The 27,565-nt window shown below is 42.2% G+C and overlaps 2 protein-coding genes across 2 annotated transcripts; one reads left to right on the top strand and one right to left on the bottom strand.

Moving 5' to 3' along the window:
* Positions 1-729: 729 nt before the first annotated feature.
* Positions 730-9,102, bottom strand: utp15 (UTP15 small subunit processome component). Its single transcript, XM_079517338.1, has 12 exons — positions 8,799-9,102; positions 7,116-7,235; positions 6,927-7,019; positions 6,054-6,238; positions 5,572-5,750; positions 4,283-4,408; positions 4,016-4,151; positions 3,604-3,688; positions 2,306-2,461; positions 1,879-1,980; positions 1,487-1,620; positions 730-1,353 (listed from the first exon to the last, which is right to left on the bottom strand). The coding sequence occupies exons 2-12, from the start codon at positions 7,203-7,205 to the stop codon at positions 1,032-1,034; spliced, it is 1,608 nt and encodes a 535-aa protein (XP_079373464.1). The 5' UTR covers positions 7,206-7,235; positions 8,799-9,102; the 3' UTR covers positions 730-1,031.
* Positions 9,103-9,906: 804 nt separating this feature from the next.
* LOC306934339 (rho guanine nucleotide exchange factor 28-like) lies at positions 9,907-27,370 on the top strand (the record flags this gene model as incomplete). The annotated part of the gene is made up of 9 exons (XM_079516908.1): positions 9,907-10,041; positions 11,439-11,471; positions 13,033-13,174; positions 13,850-13,959; positions 14,793-14,979; positions 19,404-19,631; positions 20,920-21,092; positions 23,627-23,693; positions 27,366-27,370. The coding sequence occupies exons 2-9, from the start codon at positions 11,439-11,441 to the stop codon at positions 27,368-27,370; spliced, it is 945 nt and encodes a 314-aa protein (XP_079373034.1). The 5' UTR covers positions 9,907-10,041.
* Between the last annotated feature and the right edge of the window lie 195 nt (positions 27,371-27,565).

Below are 27,565 nucleotides of genomic sequence, written 5' to 3'. Positions count from 1 at the left end.
AAAGCTATATATTTGACTTTGATTATAGCACTTACTATTTAGTGACTTCATACAACATAGCATTATAAAATCCCTGTTACAACTATAATATACCATTCTTTTCTAAAGAGAAAGACGATGAGTAATTATGAAGATGGTACTTTACAAGTTATTATAAGAGGCTTTGTGTTGTGATTGCATTACACCTGCAATTATGCACTGTTATAAGCAGATTACTTTGCATTTAGACATGGGATGCATAGCAGTGTTAACCATCAGTGATCATAACGTAATTTAAATAAGATTCATGTCATGTCATTCTCACAATTTTCAATATAAGATTTATTCCAGCTTTCTTACATGGAAAATGCACCCACCCCCCACCCAGTACAGTGTAAATATCACAGACAAAACATTTACAGTTAAAAATATAATTACGTGACCAATAAAACATCCTCAAATCTGTATGCATATTAATTTATGAACACTCTTGGTTTCATTGACTAGTGGTTCTCAACCTTCTCAGGCCATGAACCCTCCCAAAAAGATAATCATATTCATATCATAATCAAACAATAATCACCCTACTTGGAATCAAGTAGGGTGAGTACTTGGAATTGTAGCATTAGTACTTGGAATTGTACTTGGAATTGTAGCATTACACCTGGTTTGACTGGGTATGACAGATAGTGTAAAATAGCCGATCTACAAGCTACAAACACGCTTGTAGATGGGCTATTTTTTTCCCGTGCTTTCTTATATTATTTGACAATTTGGCCAATGTTTGACCAGTTAATAGTTTGTTGATTACTTTTGATGCAGTAATGGTCTCTTCACTGTCATCTGGGGACACCCAACATCCAGACCCACAGGTTGAGAACCACTGTCAGAGACCACAAGCTAAAATATTGGATGTCATTGGTGGCATGTTTTCAGTCTCTTAAATCTCCCACATAAAAAAAAAGGTTTCATGTTCAGGCTTTTAATGTCCACATAGTGGCATGTAGCATCATGAGAGTTTCTGTCACTTGTCTGTTTGGTGAAGTGAAGTTCTAACTAGAGGTTCCAGTTACTGCAGACTGCCACGGTTGTGGCGCTGAAGCCCCCGTGCCTGCTTGAGCCAGGCCATTGGGTCTGCTGATTCCTGGGCATGGCACATCTTTCCTGGGCAGGGACGAGGTGAACAATGTGTCTAACATTCCGAGCACCTCCACAAGTTCCTGCTCGTACTCCAGCTCTTTCTCTAGCAACTCCTGCAGACGTAGCAGCTGTCTGTCTAGAACTGGGGACTGGCCAAACACTGGTTGATAGAGATCCAGGATCATCTCAGTTGCCATAACGAGAACGGGGCTAAATCTTGGGTCGAGCAGATACCTGTAAAATGGAAAAGAAAGACACTTTCACCTAGCACTTGACAAAAGTACGGCCTGGTCATTTGAGTTTGTGTAGAGCCATTCCAATCATATGACTTTTGGAATGGTTGAGAAATGTGCTGTCCGAGACTCACGCTATGAGGAAGCTGAGCAACTGGCAGAGCTTCTGTTCTTCCCTTCCTGCCAAAGCATTTTTCAACGCCCCTCTTCGATCCAATTCTTTCATGACAGCAACCGGGATCTCTGGCTTTTTAAACCTGACCCAAGACTACATAAAAAAAATAGATCATCTTTCAGTACAACAATACCACCACCAGTACTTTTTATTTTTAATATCTAGATTATTTTTGAGTAATTATATACAAAATCATGCCTGCATACATGTACAACTGTTTCCAAATCCAGAGTAGAAGAATACATTTCCATATCATTGTACTTAGCTTCACAGAAGATGAACTAAGTCAACAATATTTCAGCATCAAGAATGATGTGATGTACATTATAGTGGAATACAGATGGGATGTACCTCCATAGCTGTATCCAAAGCTTTGGAAACACTGAAACGCTTCAGCTCCTTGTCAAACTTTGCCAAATGTTGTTTTACTGGTTTACTGACCAGGTAGTCATCCTGTAAAATAGAAGAGAAGTAGTAATGAATTCCCAATGATGCGGTAAAAGACCCAAATCGCGTGTCATGCAACAAAAACAAATTAAACTGTAAAAAGCATCAAGCACAACACTGTCACTAAAGCATAAACTAGCATTTAAGTTGTACATAAATAGGTTTGCACAAATAAGACAAGCTGGCTGTTGTCATACAGTTTGAGGTCATCTTTTGTAGCAGTCAGATGGATCACTCTAGGTATAATCACTCAACAGACACGCATTGCGTCTCAAACCTTTCTCCTCAGCTAACCCGCATCACCAACCAAGTAATAGACTTGACTCCTTGCCTGTTTGGGGGTGTAGTTCTTCCCCTTCACAAAGACGCGGTACGCCGGTCGTCGTCTGTTTTGACCAGAGGTTTCCTTTGTCTGTTCGGGGCTTTTCCTGTATTTGACACTCATAACGCTGTTGGTCATCCCCACAACAATGGACTGATCACCAGGCTGTCGAGACACACATTTGTTAGTTTTATGAAGTGCGACGACAAAGCTTAACATCCTCCCTAAAGGCCTCTACACACCAAGGTATCACGTTGCAGTGAATTTGTCAGCCACTGAGGCTGACAAATTAGACATAGTTTGTACACCATCTGCTGCCGTTGGCGGCAGTCAGCCATTAGTGGGGGTCATATCATAAGAGTATGTCCAGCCCTGATGAAGACCATAACCACACAAAGCTAGTGTCAGTTTTCTGTGTTGTGGGGAAAGCTTTTACTGAATATAGCTGATCGACAAGCTCACAACGTCGTGTGAGCTTGTCCATCTGCTATTTTATAATTGAGTGAGAGACTTGCAGGCACCAATTTTATGGAATGCATAATTTCTGGCAGAACAACGCCACGATTGTTAAAATGGTAGACATCCTTTTATCTGTAATGGTAGATTATCTCCTGTTGCTAGTTTTGTAGTTATAACTGATCCTGACAGTCAGCTTGGTAACCTGACTGTCAGGATCTGATAACGATCCGAGGTGAAGTGAGTTACATGTACAGTCTTGAGAAGAAATGGGCCTTTATATTATGATCATAATTTGTTTATGTGTTCCCCAGTGAATTTGACTGGCTGAACAGGCTGTCAGAATTATTGAGTTCATCACAATGTTCAGTCGATGGATCACTCAAGTAATCATCACTCAGCCTGTTGAATGTTCCAACACAAACACTCTAGAGGGTTTGTCCAACAGAAGACAAGATTAAGTTTCTACGGGACAGCAATAGAAAGACTTTCAGGGAAAAGCAGTAAGGTATACATTATACACAAGGTCTAATGGCAATGGGAAAGGAGTCAATTGCCTATTAATGTGGGTGGAAAAGGGGTATATAACATATGGCAAGGACATTATTTCCTCCACACAGGTGTAGAATCAGCTGACACAGACTACTGTCAGCTGTAGTCTGCAGTGTTTGGAGCAACTTTAAAACAAAAGATGTCACCCAAGCTGATCACCCAACAGTCGTAGTTAGTCAAGACAAGACCACTTGGTCTGTAGAGGCCTTAAATCACCATTTTGAGGTAAAACAGAGCACACAGCTCTAAAATAAACATTCTAACATTTTTTCTTCATGTATAGAGTAGTAGTTTCTTACAGCCAATCCGAGACTAAGGATGGAGGCTGGGTAGTCAAAGTTGTGGACCACTTTATAGTTCGTTGTGTTGTACACTTTCACATGCCTGGAAGGAGGGAGAAAAAAAATGTTATACATACATGGTGACAATTAAAACCGCTTCTAAATTGCCTTTGCAACACTGTCACTAAAGCATAAACTAGCATTTAAGTTGTACATAAATAGGTTTGCACAAATAAGACAAGCTGGCTGTTGTCATACAGTTGGAGGTCATCTTTTGTAGCATGGATCACTCAGATGGATCACTCAGGTATAATCACTCAACAGACATTTCTCCTCAGCTAACCCGCATCACCAACCAAGTAATAGACTTGACTCCTTGCCTGTTTGGGGGTGTAGTTCTTCCCCTACATTTGTCATTTTAAACACACACCTGTCCAGTGAGGCAGACAGTAGTCTCTGCCCGTTGCTGCTGAGACACAAACAGGTGACGGTTTTATGGTGGTTCTTCAGTGACACCAGAGGCTGACCACCTTTCAGCAGATCCCACACTTTCACATAACGGCCCCCTGAAACAAGAATAATAATATGGCACAGCTTTATTAAACAGACAATTCGATTTAGAATAGGCTGTGATTCGCAAGTTGTGAGAAGGGAAATCTTAACAAAGGGTACTAAATAACGTTCAAAAGCCGACTACCTGCTGAGACAAGAAGACCTTCCGAGGGATACAGAAGAACACTCTCCACTGGCTGGCCGTGGTCCATGGTCATCACACTCTTACCCACTCTGCCATCGAAAAGTTTCAATGTGTGGTCGTATGAACCTACAGTACAATATCAACGGTCAATTACAAAGACCTTAAGTAAAGCCCTCCTTCCAAAACATCTATAAATCATATATGCAATATGCTTTATTTGCATACAACTTCACTCAACACAAACCAATTTTTCATTATAAAAATAGTAATTTATATTTGAGCACTCTTCTTTGCCAATACCAAAGAAATGTTTGTTTTTTGCTTGATGTTGCTTTAAAAAAAAAAAAAAGGTCTTCTGTTAACAAGAGACAAGTGGAATGGAAACAAGGCAAGGTCTTTCTGCGGTGCTATCCTTTTGGACCAAGTGCTTAACTGTACCCTGTGCCGTTTGCATTTGCAATAAAGTAATCAATCAAAACTCTGTACTTTGTTAAACACCCGGATTAGGCTTAACAAGCTTCAACAAGTCTCTTCAATGCAGTAGGCTTAATTATGCACATTAATCCAGCCGTGTGGCTCGCCAAAGGTGGATGATCTAGTGCACTGGTTCGACCTCGGTCGTTAGAAATGTGCTATACAAATAAAGTTTGATTTGATTTGTGTTTGAAGCCGTTTGCTGCATTAAGGGCTTTTCAGATGGCGCTTAGTAATTCATTTGCAACAACAGGCAAATCGTAAGAGGGATGGGAGAAGCGTATGCACTGTGTGTGTCCCAGTGAATTTGACTGTTGGCTAGAAGAGGTTGTCAGAATTATTGAGTTCATCACAATATTCAGTCGATGGATCACTCAAGTAATCATCACTCAACCTGTTGAATGTTCCTTTCTATATACTCCAACAGAGCGTTTGTCCAACAGAAGACAGTTTGTTAAACTTCCGGATTAGGTTTAACAAGCAAGTGTATTCAATGCAGTAGGCTTTATTATGCACATGTATTAATCCAGCCGCGTCGCTCGCTGAAGGTGGATGATCTACACATTAAGGACTTTTCAGATGGCACCTAGTAATTAATTTGCAACAAGAAGCAAACGTGGATGAGCCGCTGTATGGGACAAGTGTATGCACACACCACCCGTCCGTCCATGCAACCGTTGAACTGTCTTTTCAACATCATAATGCTGATAAGCATGTCACACATTCTTTCAGTAATCATTTAAACCCCTTGGGCCAAAAAAAACGAACTTTTTGTTTTTGGTGGCCGAAATTCAGTTCAGGTGTCATTTACTTACCAGTGATAAAGAGTTCTCTGTTGAGTTTGCTAGTTGTTCCACAGCGGATATAATCTGTATGTTCTTTGTATGAGGTCAGCTCAGTGGCGCTGGGAATGTCCCAGAGTCGACAGGTGTAGTCATCTGACCCTGTCAGGATCTGATAACGATCCGAGGTGAAATCTGTTACATGAACAGCCCTGAGAAGAAATGGGAAAACATAATTTTAATGTCATCATTTTTGCTTCTGTGCCCCCTCCTCCCTCCCTCAGTGAATGATTGCTGTCTAGAACAGATTGTCAGAATTATTGAGATCATCATATGTTCAGTCGATGGATCACTCAAATATTCATCACTCAACCCGATAAATGTTCTCTTTTAACTCTAAGAGAGAAGAGAATTTGTCCAACAAACATGTCTGTAAGACAACTTTTTTTTAAATTCTAAGCTGGACAAGCATGTGACAATTGGCACATGAGCATAAGTCACAGGAGGACACTTACTTTGTGTGTCCTTTGAACATCCTGAGCGCCACTTTGCCACTAACATCAAACAGCCGCACCACAGAGTCCTCACATCCTGCAACAAGGAGCTGTCCATCGGACCGGAACCTCCCACAATACGCTGTGTCCTTGAACTTTGTAAATGATTTCACAGGCTCCTGGGAGAACGGCCCGTAGATGTGGATCTAAGAGGTCAGACAAAACAATTATTTTTTTAAGATAATTCCAACATTAACAGTTATTTTCCCCGTTCTTTACATACCAGTAGACCAAGTTTTTTAATTTAACATGTAATTTTTCATCAAGCCAAACCATAGCAATCTGACTATGTAGTGTCAGATTGCATGATTTGTAAGTGTCTTTATACTTACTTAATCTTTAACCTGCCATCCCCATTGGATGGCATTTGGGCATATCATAGGCCAAAAATAAATAGATTTACAAGCTCACAATGCCAGCTTATAGATCTGATCGTCAATATCTCCAATTTGTTGTAGAACAAGGTATATAGGGTTTAAGTGGTTAATGTGCGTCTTCAAGAGACAAGAAGGTGGCCGCACACTGGCAAGTGGCAATACGGGACGCAGATTAAGAAAACAACGTTGCGGCAGGGTACGATCATACCCTGTAACTGCCTTTTGGCAGTTACCTGCCGAAACATTGGTTTCTTTTAGAACAGGTTGTCAGAATTATTGAGATCATCACAATGTTCAGTCGATGGATCACTCATAGGTATCATCACTCAACCCGTTAAATGTTCTCTTCTAACTCTAAAGGTCCTTGCACACTGCTGCGCGTTTTGGATTTTTAACAGCGTTTGTTCACCGGTTTTCAAAAAAAACACGTCCAGTCTGCAAGGACCTAATAACTCACCCTTGTGAATGCCGTCACAGCATAGTTATGTGGAGCCAAGGGAGAATAGTCTATGCTTGTGACTGCTCCATATTCTTTTATCTGGACTGGAGCCTGTCAAAAGCGCAACAAGAAAGCATAGTTAATTTAAAAGGTATTGACCAACTGAAACTATTAAAACCGTTTCAAAAAAAGAAAAAACATACATACCTTGTAGTTTTTCCAGTACAGTGTATCCTGTGTAACCTTTTCTCCTAATTTGGGATACACTTGGATCTTCGTAGGTTTGAATGAGGCCATGTCTGTGTTACTGGTTACTGATGATCTTATCTGTCACAAAAATGGTTAAAAGTAAGCCAAATATTGCACATGAGACAAGAAATCGATTAGACTACATCGTAAAATCATTGATCAGATTTTAACACCGATGTCCATACAAAGACAAAATGTGTCCATGGCAAGACTTGTAATTAATTTGCAACAACAGGCAAATGTGCTGGTAAGAGGGATGGGAGAAGCGTATGCACTGTGTGTGTCCCAGTGAATTTGACTGTAGGCCAAAAGAGGTTGTCAGAATTATTGAGTTCATCACAATGTTCAGTCGATGGATCACTCAAATAATCATCACTCAACCTGTTTAATGTTCCAACAGAGCGTTTGTCCAAAGACTTGTCCGTTTTAGACTGTTTTCACATATTATAATTCTTATTTTGATCATAAGACCCAATTACTGAAGATCAAGTCTACAGGCTTTCTTCTGAATATGTATGACACTAATTTACTTAATAGCCCCTTTCGGGACCGCCGTCCAAAATACAGAAAAGGTAACTGAGGGTCGCGAAAGGGGCTATAATTTACTATGACATTATGGCACATATTGGACTAGCCACAGTACAGTGGTTCTCAAACTTTAATTTTCAAGGACCCCTATAACTCCGAGTGTGTAGTACAAATACAAACAAATGGACACGTAGGGGCCATTGTGTTCCATTTGTACACACATAATATATGTCTATGACTATAATGGTAGGTCTAGCTCAAGCTGATTGAAGTATTTATTAACAAATTGGAGAATTACAGTACTTTGAGCACAACTCAATACAAAACTGAACAACATTTATACACTACATTTATACACGCCAAAAACAGGAAATCATCATAGAGGTAAAAAGGGGGGAAAACATATAGTGAGGGGGAAAAGGGGTGGGTGGGGGATTCAGATTTTACGGGGGGCAGTTTCGAATTGCAGCCGTCCGTACTCCGTAGGTGCCCTTTGAGAGCGGTTTTGAAGGAGTCAAGGGATTCGCATGACTGTTGGTAGGGCGTTCCACATTTTGGTGGCATAGGAGCGAAATTAATTTAGTCCCTTGTTTATTTAAGACTAGTTCCGTTTCAGGCAACATCTGACATTGTCCATGACACTCTCTGGTCCACTTCTCCTTAAGTCCTTAAGGCCCCACTGAGCATTTTTTGGTCTAATAGAAGTCTAATATTCGTCTAAAGGGCAGTCTAAAAATGCGATAAAAAACGTCTAAAAATTAAAGTTTTTTTAGACGTCTATTAGACGTCTATATATAGACGGTCTATATAGACGTTTAAACAACCGCTAATCAACGTCTAATCTAAGAATAGATGTCTAAAAAACCCTCATTTTTAGACGTTTATCGCATTTTAGACGCACGGCTATGGACCAGAGCTAGACAAAAACTAGAACTTTGACCCCCCCCCCCCCAAAAAAAAATAGTCAAAAGCCGCCATGGCGAATAACAGCGATGAAACGTGGCAAATGTAACCAGAGTTAACTTGACACTTATACATTTTTAAACTCTTAGTTAACTTATTCGATAATTTAGAACTAAACATATAAACGGTGGACCATAAGACATAACATACCACAAAATCGGCAAGCGTGTTCTCTTCAGCACTCAGCAGCACTTAGCTAGCCAGCTAACACATGGTTCAGCAACTGCCACTTGGTTCACCATGGTTCACCATCCACTTCGAAGGCTTCTCAGACACATGAATTTCTATACGAAGGAATATGTGTAGCAATATGTATTACTGGCTTTAAAAAAAGAGACTTTCGTTATTTGGACAAGAGAACAAAAGCTGTTCGTTTAAAGTTTTAAAGGGCTTATCACGTTGTCTCTCGCTAGCCTTGCAGGAGGACGCCATGATGGAAGCACCAATGAAGAAGAAGATGGTGAATAAATACATGAAGAGATCTGAAACCAGCGCCCCCACGCGACCAAAACACACCACAATGGGAGTGGACTAACCTTGCCTCACCAGCGCTTTCCAAGGAGTGGAAGGTATGTCTTTTTACGTTGTTTCGCAGTTTCGTACGACTCGAGCGTCTTAATCTAAGACACTTGATGTAATGCATATTATATTTTAATTCTTCCACCATCTTTGCACATCTAAGTGTGTCCAGCAGCAGTTATCATAAGTCAAAGCAATATGAGTATGAGTTATTATAACTATACAGTATTATAAGCAGTATTCACATTTTGTACATAAGCAAAAGTTAGAAATACCACAATGTAGAAATACTCAGTTACAAGTACCTTTAGAACATTTACTTGAGTAAAAGCACAACATTTGCCTTTGAGATGTAATTATGGAGTAGAAGTAAAAGTATTGAAAACTGGAAATACTCCAGTAAAGTTAAAAAAGAAACAAGAAAAAGAAAACACTCAACATTGTACTTTGTATGAAATACTAGTAGTTACTTAGTTTCCACTGATTATAATGAGATAATTCTGCATTCTAAATTTGCAAACTATTCTTTCTCCATGAGAGGTCGCTGTATCCTAAAGAAAATCAAGACTGTAAAAGAAAGTATGTGGTACTTTTACTTCCACAATCCACAAGGAAAACAGAACTCATTTGACACACCTCCTCCACCAAAGACGAAAGGATGCTTACTCAGTAAAGTGTACCTCATGCACTCTCCAGGCAGAAGCTGAGAACATAAGAGGAGTTTGTTCGACGTTTTTTCTTTTCATTTCTGGATTCGCTGTCGATCGTAACGAATTAGTTAATACACGGGCAAAGCTGTGTTTTAGTTGTAAATTAGTGTTTTGTTATGCCAGATCCTGTGTCCTGTGCCAACTGACGGCTAAACATTTTCGAGGTAGGTAAAGTCGAGAAGAAAAACTATTCTACACTTGAAAATTGTAATTCCCGACAGGCATGTTGTTGTTGGTATTTTACTTTAGACTTAGAGAACATTCAGAATATGGCTAGACCGTGAGACCCATTGTTGAAGAGCCGGGGTGGATTAACAATAGGTCTAAACTTGAATGATTATACTAATTGACATGATTATGAGTATGACATTTGTAGCCTATTAGTCCACTGTCCACTTGCCAGAATGTGAACCCAGGCATATTGAGTACACCAAAGTTTTATGTTAAATGTTGAGTATGGGTCCCCAGCATGTAGAAACAAAAATCTAAATTTCATCATGCTTTAAGTAGCATGTGACGTGTCAAACTAGGGGGTTTTCATGATGCTGAATCCATTCCAAGCATTAGTAAAACACTAACCCAGCACATTTGGGCAAGTGGCTATGGCCGTTTAGAGCCCAATGATGCAAAACTAAAGCTTGGAATGGATTCAGCATCATGAAAACCCCCTAGTTTGACACATCACATGCTACATAAAGCATGATGACATTTTGTATTTGTTGCCTTCTATAGGTTGGTATGGTCACATATTATGCCAATCATGAAAATGTCTCAACATGCAAGTTAGCATCCAGCAGTTTCTACATGCTGGGGACCCATACTCAACATTTCTAACATAAAACCTTGGTGTACTCAACACAATGGGTTCACAATGGGGTTCTATGGGCTGGCAAGTAGACTATTACCTCTCTCCTCACCTCACACACCTCGTTCTTATATCTCTTTACCAAAGTTAACTACCGTTATATGATTGTGCGTCTCGATCTCTCTCTCTCTCTCTCTCTCTCTCTCTCTCTCTCTCTCTCTCTCTCTCTCTGAGAAATGGTTGTTATGGTTATGAAGACACATGTTGATATGCTTTGTCCTGTTTAGGAAGTGGTCACTGATAAGAAGCAGGCCAGTACAGCTGTCTGGGAAAATACATTAACCAACGATAAGCCACAGACACGCACTGACTACCATTCACTGTGGAAGTGGGACACATTATAATAGGCCCATGCCTAGGCCATATCAAGACAAGACACGAATCTCTCAGTCATGAACAGATGATGATCCCCATCACATAATTGAGGTGTGTTTGTGTGCTTCTACAGAGTTGTGGCGAGATGGAAAATGGAGCTGCCATCATTAAAGTAATTATGGACATACTGGGATCAAAGGATTCAGTTGTTTCATCAGACTTTAATTATCACTGATAATCCTGTTGGGATCAAAGGAGGGCACCCCCCCTCCCACACACACACACACAAATAGCCAAGGAAGTAGGAGAAAGAATTTTGACACCAGTGAGTTCCTTGAATTCTCCATGAAAGTTTTCTGTTGTTGTTTTTTTGGTTTGCAGATGGAGCTGAGCAGAAAGAAAGTGCCTCTGTATGTAAGTGTTGCTGAATTTACCCACCATCATATGGCTAAGTATAAAAATCAGCATGGCTGGCAGTCATGTGGGACCATGAATTCCAACTATGTAACCTCAAACATTAGCCTTGTCTCCCTGAAACGTAGTCTTGAATGAACCGTAGAATTTGCGTCCAAATTCTGTGCTCAGGTCTGAATCCAAGGTAATTTTAGCCAGACATTATTTATACCTGGCTTGGGTTCATCAGTTCAACATCATCAAGACTGGAGACTGATTTTTTTATGTTGTACTCAAATAGGCACTTGTTTGACTTTCATTATTCTTGAATTACACATCTTTTGCGCATTAGATCATATTCTCTAAGGAACAAAATAATGTAATCAATCAGTTTCTCAGCAAGCTCTACTTTTGTATGACTTAGTCAATCAATAACTCTGCTGTAATCACAACAGTGTTTTCACTTTGTGCGGTTTTGAACTCACACAAGGGCGGAGGAAAGAAAATAACTTTTATTATCCAACGATTATTTGATGTCTCCTGTCAGGTGGTGCATTTGAATAGACCTGTGGTCTGTGAGGCTAAGCTTTAGTCAAATAGAGTAGAATTGTGGTCAAGTACCTCTTTGTAAGTTTGAGTTTGAGAGGATCTAAAAGATGTAAGCAAATATTATCAAATACAATATCATAATGAGTGACTGTGTGTGTGTGTACACATTTAAAGAAAGGTCAAAGGTTAATTTTGTTGGTTGAGTATGGAGTTATTTTAAGGTGAAATGCTTCTGCTATTGATGCGCTAGACAAAGGGCTAGTGTGTGTGTGTGTGTGTGTGTGTGTGTGTGTGTGTGTGTGTGTGTGTGTGTGTGTGTGTGTGTGTGTGTGTGTGGAGTTTGAGGTCATACTTCTCCTTTCATTCTTGAGGTTCTGTGATAGAATCCAGACAGAGATGGCAGAACATGTTCTTACCTTCACGACAAGGCTTATCTTCCTGTCTCATTTCTCTTAGAGCAGTGGTCTAAAAGTGTTCTGTCTGGACTGCTGGGATCAGGGCAGATCATGGTTGCAGGCACCAAGACATTCCTGCTTTTATTGATTTGAAGGGGAAGTGTTATTTCTGTTCTCCAGCTGAATGCAGTACTGTGCAACTCCTTCAGAACCATGGCTCTCTGACTCGCCTTTCAACACTGTAATCATATATAGCATACTTATAGCAGTGGTTCTGAACCTTTTCAGACGGCAACCCCCAAAAATAATCATATTTGAACTGGGGACCCTCCACCCTAACAAGCACTTGGAATTGTAGGAGTTGAAGCATTACACAGCTACTCTGTTCCACAGCTAAACATTGTCAAAATACAGATACAAGCTCACTCACAATGCCTCCGTGAGGCGTTGTGAGCTTGTAGTTGACTATTTTCCCACATTTTGCTTCGTTCTCATCTATTATTTGATAATTTGGCTAACGTCTGACCAGTTATTAACTTTTGTTTTAGGTATTAAAAAGTTGTAAAAAAGTGTGTGGGGACCGAACCACTGACTTACAACACCTTTCTCTCTCACCTTTCATTTGCCCATCTTCCCAGGGACAGGCGAAAGTATTTGCGTTGCTGGAGGGCGTGGAGTCGGTGTCCGAGGACACGGAGGTCTTCATCGTTCTGGAGGGCTCCACGCTTCTCCACATCATAAGAGCTCAGAGCGATGTCATGCTCTGCTTCATGGTCCCCGGTAGGTGGCCGTGTCTGAAACACACAACCACACACTAAGACACATGTACGCAGCACGCACGCACGCACGCACGCACGCACGCACGCACGCACGCACGCACGCACGCACGCACGCACGCACGCACGCACGCACGCACGCACGCACACACACACACACACACACACACACACACACACACACACACACGCACACACGCACACACACAGCACCCACCACATACCACCAACAGAGAATACCCCCTTAAAGCTTACTCTTAGTAGCTCTGCATTGTTGTGTATTCATCATTCATAAATTGCTCTCCATCACAGTTCTGTAGTTTAGATTTTTGGAAGAGTTATCCTGGAGTCCCTATTTTTTGTGTGGTTTACCCATTATTTAAAAACTGGGAAAGCATCTGTGTCATTTTAGATTTTTAGCTATAATAGGAACATATGCTTGCACAACATTTTAGAAAAATCGTTTTTTTTTTAATATAATTTCTGGGAGGTCCTGGAACAAAACATTTTCAGATGATGGGTCCAAATTTGAGAACTACTGATTTACTTATTTTGTAGAATCAGGTCTTCACAGGTTAATAAGGCTTTATGCTGGGGTTGTCTGTGTCATCAATATGTCAATGACGTGGTTTGCTTTTGGTGTGGTCGTGTGATGATGTAATTTCTGCCTGGTCTGTAGGACACAACCTGGCCGAGGTGGTGTCTGTCCAGGCTTACCTGTGCTCTGAAGCTACGCCCCTTACCTGGGTGGGAGGGTCTACCTTGGAGTACATCCAAGACGACGCGCAGGTAGGAGCATCAGAAACGCGCACCCATGTAGGCCTGTCGCAATTATTACATAATCGCCAAATCACAATTATTCCAGTTATAGCAATTGTTTTGCATAATCGCCATGTTGAAAAACATTCATACATTTTCAAACGTTTAAAAATAAGTAGTGGAAATAGCTTAACTTTATTTTTATTTTCTAAATCTTTATCCCATGATTTTGTCACCCAGTGTCAATTATCTAATGTAATCCTGGGCTCTACTACACTCCCTCTGCCAACCCAGGGAGAGCAACAGACTGACCTCATACTTCCTTCTATGCATGAGTAGTCCAAGCCGCTTCTTTTCACCTGGGGGGAGTTTCCCTGGTTGGACGTAGCGCGTGGAAGGAACATGTTGGTTATTCCAACCAGTTCCTTTCCCCTCCATCAGCCGCCCCGGCTGGCCAGGGGGAGGCAGTTTAAGATGTTTTTGTGAGGGTACCTACACTAGGGGACACAGGGAGAACATGAAAACATCACACAGAAAGGCCCTTTCGCCAAACCCACCTAGGGTATAAATGATGTGTTGACGTACCTGTACATTCACAATTCACATACCGTATCCTAACCTTAACCATAATTGATCTACAACATTAACCCATAGTCCCATACCATAACCTTGTGAAACTGCAGTGAAATCAAATTGGGCATGCCAACTTTGTCCCCAATTTGACATGCCATGATCCTCAATCAAATGGTTTGTTCCAGGATGTTGCCTGCAGTTGATCAGGAACACATGATACATTACAGACACACAAACGCTATATACTGTATTAGGACTAATTATTGGTGACGTGACTGTTTTGTTTTAAGGACCTGGCAGAGCACCTGGTGACCCACGGTCACCGGCTGAGCTCCACAGATCACAAGGAGCTGAGATGCCTCTTCAACTTGGGCCAGGAGAGCTCTCGCTGGGCTATGGATCGCCGCGTGGCCCTGGCCATGGCCAACCTGGATATCCCTCAAAACTGGAATGTCCTGGGCAGCACCAGTGGAGAGGGTAGGGACAGTTATTATGAATGACCTAAGCCCTGTCCTTACAAATAAGGATGCCAGATTGAACATAATTAGCCTATTCTGGATGTGTTTTCGTGTGTTGGTGCTGATAGCCATCAGTGGGAAAACGCTAACAGGTAATTGCCAGGTCTTGCCAGTTCTATTCTTAAGACAAATAGTAGTAAACATGCACTGTCAATATACAAAAGCTTATGAATATAAGACTTTCCAAAACCATGGGAACAGATGAGTTTCAAAGGCTCCTTACTTGTCATTGTCAGCAGTGGCAAATTGGACCCTTTTGCTATCCAAGGAAGGTGAACTTTTCAACTTGCTCCTCCTGTTTTTCCTCCTTTCCTTCTCCATGTTGTCCTCCATCACTCCCATTATACACGCTCTCACTGGGTTGAGAACGGAAGTGACCACGGTCACATGGTGTGCTTCTGTTAACTTCATCAAAGCTATTTAAGCAGCATGTAATGTGGTTAATAGAGCTTCCCCATCTGGAAGAAGCCCCAGGTTAAGTGTGTGTGTGTGTGTGTGTGTGTGTGTGTGTGTGTGTGTGTGTGTGCGCGCGCGCGTGCGTGCGTGCGTGCGTGCGTGCGTGCGTGCGTGCGTGCGTGCGTGTGGTGTGCGTGTGCAAGTAGGGTTTATGTGCTCATTGCGCTGGTCAATATGCTCATGAAATACCACTGTGTGTGTGTGTGTGTGTGTGTGTGTGTGTGTGTGTGTGTGTGTGTGTGTGTGTGTGTGTGTGTGTGTGTGCGCGCGTGTGTGTGTGTGTGCATGCGTTGAGTGGGTGTGTAGGCCACTAACGTAAATAACAAATCAGATTTTGTGATAATACAGTTATGGCAGTCTGTTTGGCCGCAGCGTCTCCGTATGGTTGTCTGGATAACATTGCCTGTGACATCACCAATGTGCCTGACTGTACTTTACTGCTGCACTCCGTCTGCCCAGTGTCGATCTTTTTTATCATTGACATTTCTTGGGATTATACTGACAAGTGTTGATTGAAGAGTTTAAGATCACTTGCAGCGCTGATATGACCGAAGAGCCAGTTTGACCATCAGCAGTGTTACATAAACTGCTCATGTTTTGAAACGTTGGTATGGTTTTTATAAATTGGGTTTTGGCTATCTGGGGCTTGACTTAGATTAACTTGCTTAGATTTCCATTTGTACAGAGATAGAAATGCCATTAAATGGGGGTGCGAAGCCTAATGCATATCAAACTGAGGGTCCTTGAAATTTAACGGGTTGAGAATCACTGCTAGAGCCGTAAAAATCTTCTCTTATGGGGGTCCCTGGCATATCTCTTCAAATGGGGGTCCGCGGGCTGATTAGTGTCAATTTGGGGGTCCTTGACAGGAAAAAGTTTGCCACTGCACTGCAGTACGACACTTATATAGTCTATAGTGCACTTGTTTATGCCGTGAATCAGCTTGTGACATTTCCCGAACTTGGATAGAGGGAAGCTGGGCCACTGTGAGCGACAGGAGAAGACGTACTGTAAGAACGTGTCCGTGGTTTGTTGAAAGGCCATTATTACGTTAAAGTGGGTCAGTGGAGCAGAGGTATTCAGTGCCATGCCAGGGGAGATTGACAAAATGGGGACGCGAGGAGAGACATTGGCACTGATTGGTCTGTGGTAATGAGGTTAATTATCAAGGTTTTCGACAGACACGATTCGCTGTGTTATCCCATCTGCTTTCAACATCCCTCTTTCTCTGTCTTCTTGCTTCTGTGATGGCTAGTGCCACGTCTGCCTATTCTGCTCTTTTTGCATCGGCAGCGAGGAGTGCTCTCTATTCTCTAAACATGATCTCTCTGGCTCTGGGCTCTGCTGTCCTGCTCTGCAAGCACACTTTTTACACCTGCACCCGGTGGAACAGGTGTATTGTAATCACCCCTGTTTATTTGTTTATTTGGTTGTTTAAATAAAATAACCAATGGTCACAGCAATAACACAGTTACCGTGACAGTTTTTAATCCAATTGGTAGAAACGTTGGTTAGGACCTGTGCTATTGTTTTTTTCCAATAGCACAGGTCCAAGGTCGCAGCGTTCACGTTCAAGTTCACTTGCACGTGGTTGGGTCATATTTAGAATTACTTCAATAAGAGAGAATGTAAACGCACACGGAACACCACATTATGAGGTGCTGGCGCTGGGGGAAAAAAATCATAGGGAAGAATACTGCACACTTGTGTACTTCCAGTTTGATTATTTTAATTAGCAACCTTTCAACATTTGCACTGACATTCAAAGAGCAGTGATCCTCATGGGTGTGGCTTTTCATGTCACACTTTCAGATAATGTGTGCCCGAGGTGTAATAATTCTCAGTTACAGAAGATAATCACCACAAGCTCTCAAGACACAATACATAATAATACACAATAAATACAAAATAATAATAGAATATATAAGATAAAGAAATTATGACAGAAAAAGCCATAATTATTTATGATCGGTTACTGCAACAGAACTATGGTGCTCTGAAATGTGTTTTAAATTGTCTTCATTTTTCCCACATAAGATTTGCTGCAAATACAAATAACTAGCGGTATCTAGAGGTATCTAGAATTCGGGCTGCTCGAGGCCCTCACACCTACATCGCACTGCCGATCCGACCAATATGTCTGAGTCAGAGTATCTGTTGTAAACGTCTGTCTGTGTCCCTTTCATGTCCATAAGGAGATCTTATCTTGCAGCCAGGCCTTTCCCTTTAATGCCCACATATGAAGATCCATGTCATCAGCATATGCGCACATACATATGTGCCAGTCCCAGTGGTTTCAATCACAAGTCGGCGCTAATGGAACTCCACAATAATTTGACCAAAATACATTCGATTTTTCTTTTGTGGTTTTCGTTTTTAGCCACATTAACACAGTTGGAATGTTAAAGAAGGTTTTTATTCCAACAGATAGTCGTTTTAGTGTTATTAAATCGTTGCAATTACATTGCAAAAATCTGTATTTACAGTTTATTTGAGAATTTTAGGGGTTTGAACATTACTGCACGTATTTACATAGAGTGGTTTCGATTGGCCGTAGCTATCTTTGTTCTCCAGTTACACGCAGCTCAGCCGCCCAGATTAGTTGCAGTGTTTCTGTGACAATAGTAAACACAACAACATCATTTTGTTAACTTGATATGATGCTGTTGTATCTTGTAATAACAGTATAAAGTGATTACCCGTCGTCGCCCACTGAAGAAAAGTCAAGTCGCTGCCAGTTTTGTGTTTGTGGTCTCCACACCACACACAGCTGTGCTTTCTGACGAGATTGTCTTAGTTGTTAGTTTCATAATATGTAAACAAAATAAAATGAAAAATGACCAAGGCCCCCTTGTGTCTGAAACCACTGTTCGGTCACAAATGTGGAAATGTAGTGTGATGTAAATGTCTAAATAAACAGCAATGATGCGTAGAGTTACATTGGCTACATTACAAGTACCACAGGATCGATTGCCACCAGGTATCAAATTAATTTAGTCTTTCTTCTTTCTTTGTTATAATTTCTTCTTGTCTTCTATTATATTATGTATTATGCCTTGAGAGCTTGTGGTGATTATCGGTAGCAAATGGGAATGGATTACATCCGTTGCACTCATTATCTGAGCATGTGACTGCAGAGCCACACCCATGTAGATGAAAGCTCTTTAAAAACCAGTGCAAACTGCAGATACCCTGATGGAGACTAGAGCTTGAACGAATCTAAACGGAGCAACATTGACTGTGTGTTGGGTATTCATCCCTGTTTGATTGACATTTAGAATGACCATAACAGGCCATGTGTTGGTTCCCATTTTCTGCATCAGGGTCTACTTGAAAAGTGTTTGCAACTTTGCGGCCCACCCATCTGACCACTTAATATGGCAGTTGAACAGCTGCCGTGTTTATTTATGTATCGCAATGAAAATGAACTTTTCAATGTTTTAAAGAAAAAAGATACCATGATTTTATGCCTATATTTAAATATCAATGTTATATTGTTATTAGTGTTTTGTCACATTTTTGGGTGCCCACATGCAATAGCCTCACCAGTGGGCCCGACCCACAGTTTGGGAATTGCTGAATCTCTGAAGGTTTTCTAGTTCACAGTACTATTCAGGTTGCATGCAGATGCATCTTGCATCTTTCAACACCACCCTTTCACTCTCCTCAGTCCTCACTCGTCCATATGGCTCACACCACTGGTGGTCTTACACACATACATACATACAGTAAGTACACACTCCGTAGGCATAATTCTACCTTTTATCTTGCCACAACCAAGAGCCAGTTTGTAATACTATACTAATGCGAATCTCAATTCGCTCTCCCTGGCAGCACCTTTCTTATGATCCTGTAATATTCGAGGAATTAAACGTTTCACATATCTGCATATTAAGACCCGTCCTGTATCTTTCTGTCTCTCTCCAGAGTACACTCCCAGGGAGTCTCCCCTCCACCTGGCAGTGCGCTGGGGTCTGTGTCGCCTGTCAGAGCTGCTGCTGTGCCAGCCTGGTGGTCTGATAGCTGTCGGTCTGCCCAACGAGGAGGGCGTCACACCGCTGCAGTTGGCCCGAAGCGTGGGCAACACGGAGCTCCTAGAGCTTCTTACACAGTATGACACATTAGTGAAACGCAGAGCTCCTAGAGCTGCTTACAGTAAGACAGTGGTTCCCAAAGTGGGGTCCGGGGACCCCTAGGGGTCCTTGAGGGAGTTCTAGGGGGTCCCCAGCTAAATGATAGTTAGGAACCAAATGGACCCTTATGGGTCTGTAACTCAGAGAGTGTACAAATGGAACCAAATGGACCCATTAGGGGGAACCAAATGGACCCGTTAGGGTCCATTTGGTTCCATTTGTACACTCTCAAAGTTAAATTAACTTTGACTTTACAATATAAATATATATCTCTTATATCTCTTAAAATGGGGGTCCGTGGGCTGATTAGTGTCAATTTGGGGTCCTTGACATGAAAAAGTTTGGGAACCACTGCAGTACGACACTTATATAGTCTATCACAGTGCTCGACAATCATGGAGTCATACTGTGACTTACAGCAGCGGTTCTCAACACGTGGGTCGGGACCCCCAGGGGGGTCAGGGGGTCCCCAGATAACAGTAAAGCAACAATGTATGGTCTTTTAAGACCTTAATATGCATGAAAGGTAATCAACAAACTATACTATAAAAACTGGTCAAACATTGGCCAAATTGTCAAATATTGCGAATAATGCAAGGAATCTACTTAATATCAGAAAGAGGCAAAAAATTAGAAAATAGCCAGCTCACACCACCTTAGTTTGTTGATCAGCTACAGTATTTTCACAATATTTATCTGTGGAACCGAATCAAACAACATTGAATGTCTCAAGTCCTGCAATTCCAAGTCCCCAGTTCAAATATAATTATTTTGGTGGTTTCCCAGATTAAATATGATTATTTAGGGGGGGGTCACACCCTGGAAAGATTGAGAACCACTGGGCACAGTGCACGGCAATCTTACGGTATGTAAATGAGTGATCTGTGAATTGTGAAATTTTCAGAAGAAGGTATGTATGCATCACATTATATCAAATTAATGGTTTATATAGAACGGAGAAGCCAGACTGTTCTACAGTTAACGTACTATTGCCCCAGATAATTGGCATTCCTCAGATATCTCGAATATTGTAATGTACTGTACATTGTAACAAGCGTGTCTTATGCTCAAATCAGAAAATGTTAAACACCTGCTTGGATCACCTGTCAAACTCAGGAATGTTTTTTCATAATTTTTTAAACAATCTCACTGTGTGTGTGTGTGTGTGTGTGTGTGTGTGTGTGTGTGTGTGTGTGTGTGTGTGTGTGTGTGTGTGTGTGTGTGTGTGTGTGTGTGTGTGTGTGTGTGTGTGTGTGTGTGTGTGTGCGTGCCACACAGCCCGCCCAACCCCCTGGCCACGCCTCCGGCAGGTCTCTCCCAGGTGTGGGCGGACCGGTCCCGCCTGCTGAGGTTCTGTCACGACACGGAGAACCTGGCGCTGACCATCCGCCAGAACTCGCCATGGAATTCACAGCAGCAGAGCCGACACAGTGACATCCTGCTGCTGAGAGAGAGGCTCAGAGATGGACACTTCCTCAAAGAGGTCAGTGGCAGTGTGCATTTTGACAGCAACGTTTGATTTAGTATTTCATAAGTCATCTTGCCTAATGTAAGTCGCTCTTACATGCTGCATGCTGAAAATAGCCGATCTACAAGCTCACAACGCTTTGCAGCGTGACGTGTTGTGAGTTTGTAGATCGACTACTTGCAGAGCACAACGCCCAGGCACAAAATGACTTTGTCTTTTAGTTCAACATTTTCGAAAAAACGAGTCAGTGGTTTTGAATCCAACGAAAACAATTGGCCACGTTCGTTCGCAGGAGGGATGCCCGACGTTGAGGGAGATCTCTGTCTTTGCACTATAGTGACTACAGGTTGATCAGGGTGCCTGTTAAGTGGGTTGTGGAACTGGGAGCAACAGTGTGTAACCGTGTACTTCCACATGTGTTACATCCTCCAACTCCTCACTCTCAGGTGTATCAGAGGAAGCACATGATTGTTAGCAGTGACAACGGGCTAGAATATGGGGCATCAGGAATTGGCGTGACTAAATTAAGATACAAAACACTATAAAAAATGTCAGTGGTGACGGTTGTCGTGATACTTGGGTACTTTAGGTTGATGCATTTTCTCATGGGCCTCATTTATATATAAATTAAACCCTGAGCCATTCATCAGACATGTGGAACTGGATCTTTTGCACTTAGCCATGCCAGAAGTATAGATTTCTACTTCATTCAAGGGAAAACCTCATCTAATTGAATTTGCCACCCATTTAATGAATCATTGGTGTTGTACGTTCTGCTCTGTCTCTGTGCCCAGTACAGGCAGATCATGTGCGTTGAGCTCCATACAGTATCTGGACACAGATTCACCATTCTGTGATTTTGTAATTTGTAATGCATTTCAAACATGCAAGGCTTGGGTCAGACTGCTGGGAGAAAACAAATCCTAGCATCCTAACCACTTCAACTGTACTCTCCCAAAATTGGCCGATCTACAATCTCAGAGCTAATAGAGAGAGGGTGAGATTTTAAGTCGTGGACAGAGGGGGGAGGAAGGAGAGGAATTTAATAACAGTACACACGCTCTGAGATTACACACACATACACACACACACACACACACACACACACACACACACACACCCCTACAACCTAAAGATTGTAGGGGATTGTGTGGGACTTTAGATAACTGGAATATTGGAACAGTCAAATGTCAGTAAAACAACATCATGATGGCTTCTGAGGGAAACGTTGAAATGCCATTTTTGAGTTCCTCCCTCAATCCTGGCATCGGTCTCTTTTATTTCTGAGTATGTTGTTTTGGCATGTACAGTGTACACTGTATACTTGGGTGACAGTGGCTAAACAAACATTTTGCAACATAACATTGGCTAGCTTAAAAGTCATTGGGCCTTATTCACAAAGTTGTTTGTACATTTCCTACTATATTTTAGTGTCGATTTTAGGATATATGCTGTAAAGCCTTGTGTAAAGCCTTGGTTTGTGTGCATCACAGGTTTATCTTATGATGCATCCCACCTTGATAAATCAAATGCACGTTCATGTATGCGTTCTACGCCCCATTTATAAAAGGCAACTGGAACATCCAACGTGAAGCAAACTTCACCATGTTGAGGTTCTGTGAAGTTCAATGGTGTCAATCGTCTAAAAGAACAGATCTGAAACTGTAAGAAACGTACAATGCATTGCAACGTCTTGGCCACTATCTGATATACAGTAGATTATGGATAAGAGTTTATTGATCATGGATACTGACTTTATCCAGGCTGCTTCATCCGATGGTAAGATGTGTAGTCTATTGTGTAACTAATGTGCGTCTGTGTGGTCTCCTGCAACATTAAGGCATGATAGGCCATTATAATCAATTTGGCAAATGTGTTCACAGTTGCAGAAACAACAAACACGCTGAGGGACATAATAATTATATTCATCTCTAATTGTCAACTGAAACCACTTTTTTTCCCCTTTTTTTTCTTTTATAAGTTATGACAAATGTTTGGCACATAAACATTATTTGAGTTTTGTTACTATTATTCTGCATGAAGAATAAGGGATTCCAATAAGAGCTAAGCCTGATTTGTATAGTGGCACATACAGTACGACTGCTCCAGAGGAGACGTGACTCAGAGTTTCAGTGTACCCAACGCAAGAAATCATTAACAACAAATTATCATGAATCAGACTCTGTTCGTGGAAACACTCATAATTGCACTTAAGTATAAAATCTGCGTGTACCCAAGCTTAGTGAATGAGGCCCATTGAACTTAAATAACAAACAAACATTACTATAACAGTACTTTAGTACTTTAAATTAATGTTATCTAAAACTCTACACATAAGCCTTAGAATGCTCAATTTGGGAGTCTAAGTAACACTTAGAGTGTTATATCTATTGCTCTCTAGCTATCCATATTATGTACCTGAAAAGCCTCACAAAAGACAGTGTGCACTAAAACTCCAAAGTCCCTCAGTCATTTTCACATCTACATCAGTGAGTCAGTGTACAAATACTTATTACTTCTCCCTCTCCACTATGCCTTGTGTCCCACAGATCAAAGCACTCAGGAGAGAGCGCTCCGAGACCATCTTAGGGAAAGAAGAACTGGTGGATGAGCCTAGTGAGAATGGTATCACACTGTTGTTCCAAGTCTCTGTACATTACATTATGGGATCTAGTAGGATGCCTGGCTTTTCCCAAGCATCCAATCTTTACTGTTGTCTTCCATGTTTACTAGCAGTGGTTTAGCTTCATCGGTTCAAGTAGAGAAAGCGGATAAATAAGGAATACTGGCTCTTGGATCAGAGGAAAATATTCACTGAACCCGGGTGCGCTCTACTGGGATGTACAATATTCACTGAACCCGGGTGCGCTCTACTGGGATGTACAATATTCACTGAACCCGGGTGCGCTCTACTGGGATGTACAATATTCACTGAACCCGGGTGCGCTCTACTGGGATGTACAATATTCACTGAACCCGGGTGCGCTCTACTGGGATGTACAATATTCACTGAACCCGGGTGCGCTCTACTGGGATGTACAATATTCACTGAACCCGGGTGCGCTCTACTGGGATGTACAAGTACTACAAGCTTGAGAGTATGCAAGCGCACACGCACACACTCTTAACTCATTTGAGTAATCCTCCGAGTGAAGACTCACCCGTTCAGGAGTAAGGACCACCATACATTGAGAGACGCCAGCAGAATCTTTCACTCTTTAGTGCCTCTTCACCCCGGCTGTGTGTGTGTGGTAGTATGTTAAAGGTTGTTTCCTCTCCATCCCACTGGGGTGCAGCCTCGGAGCCAGCTGGCAGCAGTCTGCTGGGACACTGAATGTGCATATTGTCTGGTATCACGCAGAGGCAGAGAAAGCCCCCTGTCAGATAATAGTCCACCATCTTTCGTCTTTAAACAGCTATGGACTTGTTTAACGTTCTCTGTGTATGTTTTAGTTTTTGTCTCAAACTTCCTGCCTCAACTCTCATTTTGTTTTTTCAGCACCCCATTTTCTCCCTAATATAGGTGTTGCCAAACAGCCCCCAATCACCCCCCCCCCCCCTCACCCCATCCCTCTTGTGTACTGCTGCCGACCCCCAGTGTTGGTCTGGACAGGCTGTAGAAAACCACATGCCTCCTCAGATGCGGGTGCATGAGTCGCCAGCCGCTTCTTTTCACCTGACAGTGAAGGTTTTCACTGGGTGAGCGCGAATGCACACAGGGTTCGCATTACCAGATTGCCTCCCCGCTGAACAGGCCCCCTGGACTAACCAGTAGGACTTGCTACTGCAAGGCCACATTCCCCTGCCAGCTTTCCACCCAGGAACACCAATTGTGTTTGTTGAAGTGTCCACTGTCCAGGCCAAGTCGGAGGCACCACTGTCAGCAATTCAACCCGGGAGGAGTCTTTTTATCATCTCCACATCAGCCAGACGCTCCCCAAACTCTTCTATTCTTAATGGGTCTCTACCTCCAAAGTCTCCTGGCGTTTTTTCTCCCCATGACTCCAAACTGTACAGAACACCACACCAGAGACGGGGTGTATACTTAGTTTAGACTAGTCATTGGTTAGACATGGGTTAAGGTTAGGTTTAGATGTGCTGCCCCATGGGAGGTTAGGTTTAGGGTGAGGGTTTGAGATAGGCTGTAGTTGTAGGACTACTAAGCTTTGTTTTTGGTGGGCGCAGTGGCCTTTGATCTGCAAGGCACGCTAGTTAAATGAAATAGAGGATCAAGGCCACATGGTAATGATACCCCCTGGGGAAAACAAAAGTAAGAGCTTATTAACAGTTTGACTGCGGGATAAAAACATCGCAATCCCCATTTGACTGCCTAGTTTTTCACTAACCTTTGAAGAACCACCACGCCGACATCATCGTTCCGTTTAATGAAAATCCGCCTTAAAATGGTGTGATCCTTTGTCGTCGCGTTGAAAAATAATCCAAACTGCCGATCAATAACAAAGAGTGTAGGACAGAGCCACCCATTGTGCGCCGCCATTGCCATTGGAATGCATTGGGCCTCAATTTCCCAGAAGTCTTAGCAAGCCAGTGCGACGGATGTTTTTCCGGTGACGTCGTCCGAACACACAATAAGTCTTAAAACGTATTAAAAACATCAATTAAACAATGAAAACATAACTTGTGTAAGTCGTGAACGGGAGGGAAGCTGTTCTACATCAATTAACTCGTGAATGGGAGGGAAAGTGTTAAATTGACATAAGCGATACATAAGGGACGCTGTGCATATAGAAAATGCATCGTTAAAGATTGTGACAAACATCTGTGCTCACTTGATAGTTTCATGGCTTTGTAATTACCTGTTTCCTGTACCCTCTCTCTGAAGAATCGTATCCTGATATCAATGGAGGCATCTCGGCCGATGTGGAAAACGTGAGTATTTCAGTATTAACCAAGGACGCAATTCTCTGCATTGATTCACAAACAGCCTAAAAAGCTAAATAATTCTGAACTGAAATTCAACCAGTGTGTTACGGTGAGGACTGAGGATTTCTTCTTGTTTTAAAATGAGTGTGGGAAGTCCATTGCCTGTCACTCCTTTTTCTCACTGGTAGAGATAGGATGGGGAACGCACGGGACATGGGCTGGAGTGGCGAGTAAAGTTCCTGCCCACCACCGCGGAGACTAGGGGTTTGAATCCTCGGCATTGCTTCAGGCTTGGCCGGCTGTCCTAAATTAACACAACTGGCTCTGTTCGAGGGTGGGGAAGCCAGTTGAGGACGATATTGTCTGCGGTTGCACTAGCAGCTCCTACGGGTTGGTCAGGGTGCCTGTTCAGAACTGGGAGGAGTAGCGTGTTCCTCCACATGCGTTATGCCCTCCTGGTGAAACTCCTCACTGTCGGGGGAAAAGAAGCGGACTGCCGGAGTCAAGTGTATCGGAGGATACACATGCTGGCCTACGCCCTCCCTATAGCAACCAGTAGGGGTCAGCATCAACAAGGGACTACAGTACTACCAGGCTAGGGGCAGTGGTGGAAAAAGTATTCAAATGTTTTACCTAAGTAAAAGTATCAATACTGCAATATCGAAATACTCAATTCAAAATGCACTTGAGTAAAAGTACAAAAGTATTGGCATCAAAATGTACTTAAAGTACCAAAAGTAGAATAGTCTTTATGCAGATCGTCTCTGTAGTGGAGTAAAACTAAAAGTACTGGAAATTGGAAATACTCAAAGTAAAGTACAAATACCTCAAAATTGTAAGTAAATGTACTTAGTTAGTGTCCACCACTGGAATTGACAACAACAGGGCACATATCGTTCCAGAGATGTTGGTCTTATCTGCAAATTAAAAATAAAATATATCAAAAATAGGAAGAAATGTAGAAATGCAGATGTATGAGTTCAGCACACCACACATGTTCTCAACAGCACTCATTGTTCAGGTGTCAGAGTACAGAGCAGCCACCTGGCACATACTGGTGAATAGCACACTTTATGAGTGGTGTGGTGTGCAACAAGTGTGACACACACGCACGCGCACACACACACACACACACACACACACACGCACACACACACACTGTCCTCAACCTGTAGGACCCCGTTCATGTGGTGCACATGGTCAAGCTAATTGCTCCCCCTCTCCACGCATGCACACACACACGCACGCACGCGCGCACGCACGCGCGCGCACACACACACACACACACACACACACACACACACACACACAGGCACTTGCCAAACACTCATGTTTTTGTACTTAATCCAGCTGCCTTTTTTTTCTTTGTGTGCGTTGTGCTGGTGGTAGCGTGTGCTGTTGTAGCGTGATGATGTAAAGCTTTAGTGTCGGCGTGCTGTAGTTAGTAGCGTGATGTAAAGCCTTCAGTGCCATCTGAGAACCCATCGTCAAAAAATAGAAGAAAAACAGAGCCCTCTTTTCCTTGAATTTGTCGTGAGTCAACAGTCTGTCTTGACAAACTAGAGTACAAATGGACGCGCTGCGTTTCACTGTCGTCACACAGG

This window comes from Electrona antarctica (assembly GCF_951216825.1).
Source record: "Electrona antarctica genome assembly, chromosome: 12".
Taxonomy (NCBI): domain Eukaryota; kingdom Metazoa; phylum Chordata; class Actinopteri; order Myctophiformes; family Myctophidae; genus Electrona; species Electrona antarctica.
The sequence above is the reverse complement of the archived record's forward strand: the minus strand, read 5'-3'. Positions and strand labels throughout refer to the sequence as shown.